Source organism: Pygoscelis adeliae, unplaced genomic scaffold, assembly GCF_000699105.1.
Source record: "Pygoscelis adeliae isolate BGI_AS28 unplaced genomic scaffold, ASM69910v1 Scaffold207, whole genome shotgun sequence".
In the NCBI taxonomy this organism is placed as follows: domain Eukaryota; kingdom Metazoa; phylum Chordata; class Aves; order Sphenisciformes; family Spheniscidae; genus Pygoscelis; species Pygoscelis adeliae.
This window is the reverse complement of record NW_008825160.1, coordinates 3045383-3055153: the sequence shown is the minus strand read 5'-3', so window position 1 is coordinate 3055153 and position 9771 is coordinate 3045383. Positions and strand designations below refer to the sequence as shown.

General features: G+C 57.7%; 1 protein-coding gene across 1 annotated transcript; it reads right to left on the bottom strand.

Moving 5' to 3' along the window:
* Positions 1-5221: 5221 nt before the first annotated feature.
* UCN3 (urocortin 3) lies at positions 5222-5698 on the bottom strand. The gene has a single exon (XM_009328689.1). The coding sequence runs from the start codon at positions 5696-5698 to the stop codon at positions 5222-5224; it is 477 nt and encodes a 158-aa protein (XP_009326964.1).
* Between the last annotated feature and the right edge of the window lie 4073 nt (positions 5699-9771).

Genomic DNA, 9771 nt, shown 5'->3' with positions numbered 1-9771 from the left:
TCGTCGCTTCTCACAGCGGCCCCCCCGGTTGCCCCCCCCCCCAACTACCGAAACCTTGCCGTGCAAACTCAATACACCCAGTCATGATGCAAAAAGCTAATGAGCTGAAAAGGGGGATTTAACTTGATGTCTGCAGATCCCCTGGACTGCAGCAGGTTATTTCCCCACTGGGGACTCTTCTCCCAGTGAGTGATCCAAGAAAAGGAGCTGGCTGGGCTATGGTGGGGAAGCTGGATCTGCAGTCAGGCTGTAACTGGAGGGCTGACAGTATTGGCTCTGGGTTGCACTGGAGGAAAGTTTAAACAACTTGAGGCCAGGGTGGAGGGGGGTGGTTATTATTAAAGCCTGTCTCCACTCAGCTGGGCTCCTGGAGGTGGCAATCTCCCAAGGTCACCAAGGTGGGAGCTCCTGGGGGCTGTCTCACCTCCAGCTGCCCTCTGCCTGGGGGAGCAATGTTGCTTGGACTGGTGGGACTGGCAATGTGACGACTGCAGAAGAGGGAATGAGCCACCCTGTGCCTCCTGTGAGCTTCCCAGGACCTCTAGATATAGCTTTACGTCCTGGGAAATGCCTCTCTGCAGAGGACTGGTACAGACCCCAAAGTGATGCCCAAACCTCCTTCCAGCAAAGAAGGAGGGGACAAAGCAGAAAGAAAGTAGTTCAGGCAGGTGCAATGCCACCTCTGCCTTCCCCTCCTGGGTACTTGGCCAGGACCAGAGTGAGGGTTGCTTGCTTTTTTATTTGGAGGGGGAGACTTCTCCTGCTTAGCACAGATGTCCTGGGATAGGGGTCCTGTTTTGGGGTTCGTGGTCTGCCCTCCTTGTGGCCTACGGTCAAGGCAGGTCATCTCCATGCCCATAGTGTAGGGCTGCAGGAGGGAGGTACAGCAGCCAGCGTGGCTCTACCAAGTCTGGTGGCCTGAGGTCACATCTAGACTATCTGTTTTTATGATACTGGAAGGGCTTAATCTCCGTGGATCTGTTGAAGATGCTGCATTCTTGGAGGGTCAACCTCCTGCTTTTAAAAAGTACTGGGTTTTTTTTTTTTTCCTCTTCTGATTTTAAATTTTCTGGTGTACCCAATAGCTCTCGAATGCAGAGCTGTATGGTGTGAGCTGGTGCACAGCTCTTACCCATGCTGGGAGTGGAGGAAAGGTCCAGCTGCTCGTTGGCTTGAGGACATGTGCATCTCTGCAGGCACAACACAGTCCTGCCCACTGCCCTGACAGACTTGCAGCTCCATCAGGGCATTTTGGTGAATGCTCATGAGCTTCAGGATCACCTGCTTGCAATGGCAGCAGGATTCTTTCCGTCACACCTGTGTGCGATGGCCCTAAGCTGGGCCCAGAAGTGATGATGGAGTGACATCTTCCTCCTGCGATGACCGGTCCCATTCCTGGGATGTCCTGCCCTGTCCTGAGCTGGACCAGGCAGGGCTGTGACCAGCTCTCCAGGAACAGAGCCAGCCCCAGCCACCCACGAGGTCTGTATGGATCCCCCTAAACATAACTCGTGACATGGACAGGAGCACATTAAAATGCAAACGCCAACCCCATTCTTCAGAGGATGGTGAGAAACTTCTCAGCAAGACATCCCAGGGGAGAACCTGCAGAAAATGGTCAGGAAGGCAACGGCCCAAGAGTCCAAGCAAAATCACCTGAGAGGGAGATGGAGCAGAGCAAAGCACCCATCCAGCAGCCAACAGAGTTGGGGCTGAGAGTGGGGGCAGTTTCTCGCCGTCCTCTGAAGAACGGGGTTGGCATTTGCATCTTAATGTGCTCCTGTCCGTGTCATGAGTTGTGTTGAGGGGGACCCATACAGAGCTCGTGGGTGGCTGGGATTGGCTCTGTTCCTGGGGGAGCTGGTCACAGCCCCGCCTGGCCCAGCTCAGGGCAGGGCAGGACGTCCCAGGAGCAGACAGGACATCCCAGGAGCAGGAAAGGACGTCCCAGGAGGAATCACTCATGCCACCGGGGATGGCTCCCTGTAGGTGTAGCTGCAGCCTGAAGTGCATCTCACCCGCCTGCTTAGGGCTCAGCTCCTGATGTCAGTCTCTGCAAGGCCCCCGTGTTCCTGTTGCTCTCTGTCCTGAGGTACATGGGCTAACTCTGCCCATGGTCACTGCTGGAAATCACCTTGGTTTTTCTAGCCAAGCCTCTGTGGATGTGAACGCGGGTACCTCGTTGCGCAGTAGGAGTGCATTTTTGGCCAGATGCTCAATGCCCGTTGAGTCAGACTGCCTGAATCCTTTCCTCAGCCAGATGGGCATGCGGCCTCCTTGATCCCAGGATGGGGTTCAGGACCTGATGACCTTGGGGGTTGCCTAAATCACTGCAGCCTCTCTGGTTTTCGCTGATGTGGGTGAAGGAGGGCTTTGAGCATTGGCACGTGGAGGAGGAGAAGGAGGACAAGGGGGTTCCCGGAGGCCAGGGAAGATGTGGCTGCCTGGGGGAAGGATTTTGAAGAGGCTGGAAGGGACCTGGCAGTGGAAGCAGAAGGCTGTGTTGGCCAGAGCGAGCCTGCAGTGGAGCAGGCTGCTCTTTTTGAGTGCAATACGGAGAGTTTGGGTTTCATCCCTGCATGAAATGGCAGGAAAGACGGAATCATCCCCTGGCTTTTACAAAACTGCACATATCACCCCAAACAGCAACGCTGTCCTTCCCAAGCACGCCTGCCTTGGCTCTGCACGCTCCCAGACCCAGGTGGGTGCTGATGGAGATTTCAGTGCTCCTATTTCCATTCAGCTTCCTCAGGAAATGGGGCCCCTCCGACCTCCGCCTCTGTCGCAGCCCCTCCAAGCAAGCCCTGGTCTTGCTTGGCAGAGGTTGAGAAGGAGGATTAATTTTGGAAGGGTTTGTCCAAGCCAGTGCCGCGTGTGGGTGAGACTCCCCACGGGGATGCAGCTGGGGAGGGAGGATCTCTGCTTTCCCCATCACTCGTTGTCAGCTGGGGTCTGCTGTCCCCACGTCAGCTTTGCAGGTTCAAGCACAGCCTGGTGCCAGCAAACACCTTGGCTCATCCGCTCCCATGGCGTCGCTTCAATGTTAATTGCCTTCGTTAAAGGGGAGCAGAAGAAAGACTCAGTGTGAGCCCCAGGCACGTGATGTTTTGCTTTCCAGGCACTAGCAGAGGGCTGAGACGTTCCCCTTGTCTAACCTGGTGCTGGGAAAGGACCCCAAGCAGGGCTGGTGCAGATCCCCATGGCAGCTGATGGTGGGGAAAGGCCCGTTCCCAGCCTCGGCCAGTGCTTTACTGGAGCTCACTGGCGAGGAGAGGGGAAAAATCTCTTCAACTTTCTGCTCAAAGCAGTGATTTCTCCCTCGGCTCTGAGCAAATCCCTCTGTTGCTCCTTGCTGTGCCGAGGCTCCTCTAGGCAGCCCTGTGCATCAGAAAGGTTGAGCCTGGACAACCGGGGGACACCTCCGGCCAAACCCACAAAGGGACGAGGGTGCGTGCAGCTGGGTGCCCGGCCAGGTCTGACCTTGCTCTGCCCTGCTTTTCCTGACCAGGTGTGAGCGGGCATGTGTGCCTCAGTTTCCCTGGGTGTAAAATGGGGACAATGCCTATGTCCTGCTGAGCAAGAGCTCAATATACCAATGGGGGCTGGATGTGTAGGGTGTTGGTCTATAAAAACGTATGAAGCTCTCTCCAGTGTACATAAAGGGCCATACAGTCCAAGGCTAGAGCAGATGATTGCAACAGGGAAAGATGTCACCTGTATCCGCTTGGAGCTGAGGCGGGAGGAGGTCATTGCACAGAGGTGCTGTGGGCACGTTGGTGTGTTGCCTGCAGGAGATGTGTGCTATGAGGGGAAGACGCTGAAGGGCCCGGGGTGTTACTTTGTTTTTGCTTTTCAGGCTTCAGCTGAATTTGAGTCCTGAGTCCCCGGGCTGTGGGTCAGCTGTGGGTCAGCTAGGAGCCTTGGCCACCCAAGCATGGGCTCACCGGGGCTGAATTTGGCTGTGTTGCCTCCTCTGGGTGCCCAGTGGGGCGGAGAAGAGCTGCCTCCAGCTATGTCTCTGCAGATGGCGGGTGGGTCCCTCTGCCAAGCCTTCAACCGGAGACCTGTCCCCTCTTAATGTCCCACCCGGAGTGCTCCCCGTGGCACTGCCCTGGACGGGGCTGGTGGGAGCTGCTCTTGGCAAACATCTCCTGGGGAAGGAGGGCCAAATGTCTCTGTACCTCCCACGCCTGCTACATGCAGGGATGGAGGCCAAGAGATGCAGTTTCGTCTTGGAGCTGGGCTGGGAGGTGAAGAGAAAGGGAGATTTAGAGGAAGGGGTAAATAGTTCAAGGTGACGGGGTTGGAGCTTGGTGAGCGGAGGCTCAGTGGAGGGTGGCAAAGAGCGGGGTGAACGGGGACGATCTGTGTCTGGGGAGCTGAAGCTGTACCAGCTGAAAAACTGGTTAGAGAGGTCTACCAGGAAAGGGAGAGCGGCAGAAAGGTGGGCAGGGGTAGACTGGGCAACATGGTCAGAGCCCATGGGGTGGGTCTGGAGCAGCCAGGGAGGCACCTGCAACTCCTGGGGTCCAAACTCACCTGCGGCCATGGGGTGGCCCTGGCCCGGGGACACTCGTGAAGGGCCATGTCGATGGGGAGGGTGTTGCTGTGCCAGCTGTGACTGCTGAAGGTGCTGGTGGGGAAAGGGGTGGTTGCAAGACAACCTCATAACCTCGAGAGTCCCCAGGAGGAGAAACTGGGAAATCCCTCTCGAGGTCCCCTGAGCAGTCTTGCGTTTCCCTTCCCAATGCAGTGATGGTTGTGTGTAGGGACGGCTTGTGTATGGGGACGTGGGAGGGAGTAGGGTCTGGACCGTGGTGGGGACAGGGCCGTGAGGTTGAGCTGGAGGGACGTTTTGGAAAGGCTAGGGGCCCAGACAGACCCGACCGAGCCCCCGGTGGAGGCGATGGGAGAAGAGAGCATTGGAAACTCAAGAGATCATAGCTTTAATTAGGGACCTTCCTGAGGCGACACATCCCCTCGCCCTGCTGCGGACACGAGCCTCTTCCCGCGCATGGAAATGTCGAGGAGGAGGGACGGAGGAGATCGGGAAGGGGAGAAGGAGGGAGAAGAGATATGAAAGTTAGGTGGCTCTATGGGTCAGAACTATACAACACTGATATCATACATGGCTGTCAGTCCCCTCTGGCCGGCAGGCCGGGGCCGGGTGGTGGCCCCACGCAGCCAGCCCTGCTCCAAGTCCCCCCCGCCCCGCGGGGGGTCACTTCCGCCGCCCGATTTGGGCCATGAGGTGCGCGTTGGCCGCGGCCTTTGCCCGCAAGTTCTTGGCTTTGGCGATGTTGAAGAGGATGTTCATGATGTTGGTGGGGACATCGAGGGAGAGGGTGACCTTGGTGCGGCGGTCGCTCTTGGCCCGGTTTTGGTACGTCTTCCCCTTCACCTGTGCTTGAGAGACGTATTTGTAATGGCCTTCCGATGGGAATGTCCTTTTCCCCACCTCTTCATCCACCGCGTCCTCCCCCTCCTCCTCCTCCTCCTCGGACGCCTCCTCCAGCGACGGGGAGTCGAAGCTGCGCTTGTCCAAGGCGGTGTTTTCCTCCGGGCGGCTCTTCCGGGCTTCAGCGAGGGCCGCGTTGAGGCAGCTGAAGATGGAGGCGGTGTTGTAGAGGCGGAGAGCCCGTCCGGTCTCGGCAGCGCAGAGGAGGGCGAGGAGGAGCAGCAGCCTGGTGTGGGGCATTGTGGCGGCCTGCCCGGTGGAGAGAGCGAGGGGAGGGCAGAGATGGGCATGAGCTTCCCGCGGGGCCTGGGGCAGAGCACCATCATCCCCCCGTCGTTCCACATCCCATGGACCTGGGTTCACCTCCCAGGTCCCCCCCAGGTCCCATCTAATGGTTAGGGCACGTGGGAATGAGTCGCCTTGGGGCCTCCTCCTCCAAGGTGCACCCCCCCAGCCCTTGGTTTTGGGGTGCTGGGTGGGAGGTGGGATGTCCAAGGTGCTTTGCAAGGCTGCAGCCTCCATGGAGGGGAGGAGGATTTGGCCATCCCTTTGCCAAAACACAAATGCCTGCTGCAGGAGAGCTGGTTTCTACCGTGCCCCCTGCCTGGGGCAATCTCTTTGCCGTCCGCATGCAGCCCTCTCCACCTTGCTAACACCTCCACAGAGCAACCGTGTGTGTCACCAGCTGCTCCAAAGGTGGGTTTTCCTTTCAGCTCCTCTCTGGTCAGCCTGAAGCCACCAGAGATGTTTCTCTGCTCTCTGAAGCTGGCAATTGCCCGTCTCACCCCACCAGGTCCAAAAAGGGCATGGAGAGTGGGGTAGGTCCCAGCGCCAGTCCCCATCGTGATGGCCCCATGTCACCTCTCCAGCCTTGGTCTGGGGTGCTCTGGGGTTGCCCATTACCCCACGGCTCCATCCCCAGGACCCCCCTCCACCCTAGGTGCAGGACAGGCTGCCCCATCTGATGGCACATTTGGGGTGCATCCCCCCCCCATGGACAGCCCTGCCTGGGGACCTGGGGGCACCTCCAAGATCACAGCACAGCAGCATCACTCCCTGCTTGAAATATGGTCACTTTTGGGTCGCGGGAGTCTGAAAACCTCGGGATAACCCTCCTGCTCTGCAAAACGTCCCCGTCTCTGAGTCCTGTCTCTCCAGGAAGCGACGCATCTCCCTGTATACCTACCCGACCGCTCAAAAAGGTCACCTAAAAGGCCACAGGGGTTGTCCCGGTGGGGGTCTTTGCCCATGTCGAGGTCAGACAAGTGTCCCCGGGGCCAGCCCCGAGGTCACAGGGCCCCTCCAAGTGCCTGGAGGCGTGCTGGCATTCCCAAACTTGGGGCCCCATCTTGTGGCGAGCACGTCGCACGGCAAGCCTTGGCTGGGGGAGAGTCCCCAGAGGTGCGGGACCCTGCCTGGGGCTGGGGTTTCACCGGTGGTTTGGGGCTGTGAGCTGCTCAGTTATTTCCCGTGGGGACGGGAGTGTGGAGGGGCCAAGGAGGCTGGGGAAGCCCCTGGGAAGCTCTCGCGGAGCAGGGTGGCTCCTGTGAGTCTCTGTGGATGTGTGTGTCTTGGGGCTACCGCCGGGAAGGGAGGCTGTGCCTTGCTGCACGGGGGGGCTGCTGGGTCGGGGAGATGTCCTCAGACTGACCCAAAAGCAAATCAGATCGACTGTCCCCAGGAGCTGTCACCCTGGACCTGCTCTACTGCCACTGATCCCGAGACTGTGAACCTGCTGTCACCTTAACTCTGCCCTTCGCTGTCCTGTCGGGGGGAGACGGGGGCAGGTTTGTCCCCTTAACTCTGCCCTTTGCCATCCCTCGGAGGGGGAGATGGGGGCAGGTCGTACAGGCAGGACTTGAGGGAGCCGCTCGATTTCCACTTCTTTGCCTCACTCGCCCCTGCACAAAACCCCACAGAGCTCCCCCAGGCAACAACCATGCCCTTAACTTTACCCTGCGTCCATATGAGAGAGCAAGGACGTGCGGCAGCCGTGGCAGGACCCAGGCAGCACCGGCAAAGCTGTTGCTGTAGGAATGGGGAGGAAAACCCTTCCCAGGCACCCAACCCTCATGCGAGGGCGATTAGGGGCCCCAAACTCTCCTTCCTTCAGCCCCAAATCAGACATTTAAACCCTGGGACTTAGTTTCTGCTTGCAGAAGCTTAACAGGAGGAAGATCTTTCCCCCACGCCAAAGCCTCTCCCTTTGCAACTGCGTTTCAGCAGCCCCCCCTCCCCACCCACCCCACCCCCGCCAGCAAACTCCTTGCAGCCCCTGCTAGGAGGACGGGGGGCTTGGGCTATGAATTTAGATATTGCTAAATTTCTTGCCCCTGCCTGCAGCCCCTGCTCTCCTGGGGACACTGCGTGACCCCGAGCGGCTGGGTGGAGAATGGGAACGTCTCCAAAAGCCCTTGCAGAGCCGGCACGGCTGCTGGGAGAGAACTGAGGTGGTCTGAGCCGCCGCTGCCCTCTCCGGAGGCGCAGAGCAGCGTCTCCACCTCGCCTCTCCCCGACAGCTCTTTCACAACTCTCTGAAATGGGTGGCTTGGCCCCGTGGCCGGCTCGGGCTTTTTCCACTTAGCAAAAGTCTTTGGAGACCTCGGCTGAGCGAGGGGAAAGGCAGAGCAAGGGGGAAACGCGGCTGAAACGTATCTGCACCCAGCACCTGGTTTCCCGGTCCTCGGCTGTGGGGGGAATATCCTGGCAAAAAAAGCAAAACTCAAGGCAAAGCAGCAGAAAACCTGCAGCGTCCGGCTGTGCTGGCGGGCAGCAAAAGCTGGGGTTTGGGTTTTTCTTTTTCTTTTTTTTTTTTTTGCGTGGGGGTTTTGTGCCCTGGCATGCCAGAAAGTTTTTTTGGTCCAGAAAGCAAGCTGGAACTGGGTTTTCCTCCCCCTGCAAAAAAAGCAGGAAAAGAAGAAAAACCACCTGCGGTGGACCTGAGGAAGTGGGAGTTAAATCTGCCGCTGCCGGAGGGTGACCTGCGGGTGCTGTTCCTGCAGGTGGGAATCGCCGGGATGCCCACGAGCAATTGACAGGCATTATATTGAGATGGTGCCGACAGCCACGGCAGGACCGTTTCTATGAGCTGAAGATCTGCCTCTCGGCTTTAAAAGAGAAAAGTAAGTGGCTCCGACAAGGCAGCTCCGGCAAACTGGGGACAAAGCTGTTTGCTGGTTATCACGGGCTCCTCGGCAGCAAAGGCATCGGATTAAGTTAATTTGTTCCCCGTCAAAAAGTAAGTCTGGACTAAAAGAACACCGTGGATGAGACCCGTAGACTTTTTAAACTTCTTCTGTCTGATGCCGCCTCCACTTCCCTTACGAACCTCTCCTGACGATGCTGCTTCCCAGGGCTCCCAAATTCAAGCTACGCCTGTGGGGATGGGGCTGTGCCCTCCTCCCCTCCCCTCCCCACCCCTTTAACCACAGCACTGAGTTGTCTCCCCACTTTTCCATCTGCCAAGATTTCCAAACCCTGCCCATGCTGCCCAGCGTGAGCTGCCTCCAGGATGGTTGTAATAGTGGAAAAGAGATTTCTTTGCTTAGGAGGGAGGGTGGGGGGAGCCTCTTAGCACAATATCTTGGACTGCTTTTCCCTCTCCTGCCTTCTGTTTTTTTCTTGCAGAGAAACGTGGGACCTGCTCTCCCAAGGAAAGCACTGAAATATTTAAAGTTTGTGCAAATGAAGCCGGCTGCTGGTTAATAAATGAAATCCAGGCACTCACCTGGTAGTCCTCGGTGCTCGGGAGGGGAAGGGGTTGCTGCGGTCTCACTCCGAGGAGAGAGGCATCAGGCGCGTTCCCCTGAACTTCTGCACCCTCGCTTTTCTTCTATTGTTATTAAGAGGGCTGTGATAGTTTTTCTCTCTATGGAAACGCTTTTCCCCTCCCTTGTGTATATATAAAAATGAGCGATCACGGGGTTTGAGTCGTAACTCCAGACGTGGAGCCTTCATTTGGGCATGATTTCATTAAAGTGAAATCAGAGGGAGCTGGCAACGTCACGGGGCTGCGGTGCCTCTCCCCATTCAGAAGGAAAAAAGGTGTGTGGGGAAAAAGACATCTGAACGCGACGGCCTGGCGAGAGTCACCCAAACACAGGGCTGTCGCCAACGCCGGGACTTTGCAGGATCATGCAGACACGCTCTCCCCCCGCTCCTCCAGGTAGCCAGGCGCTTGGTGCAAGGATAGTTGAAACGCAAAGCTTTTTATGCCCCCTGAGGATGCCTGTTGGGGTTTCCAGCGCTGGTTAACCGTGTTCTCCCAATTGATGTTTTTGAAGAGTGGGGCTGGTGCAGCACCTTGTTAGGGT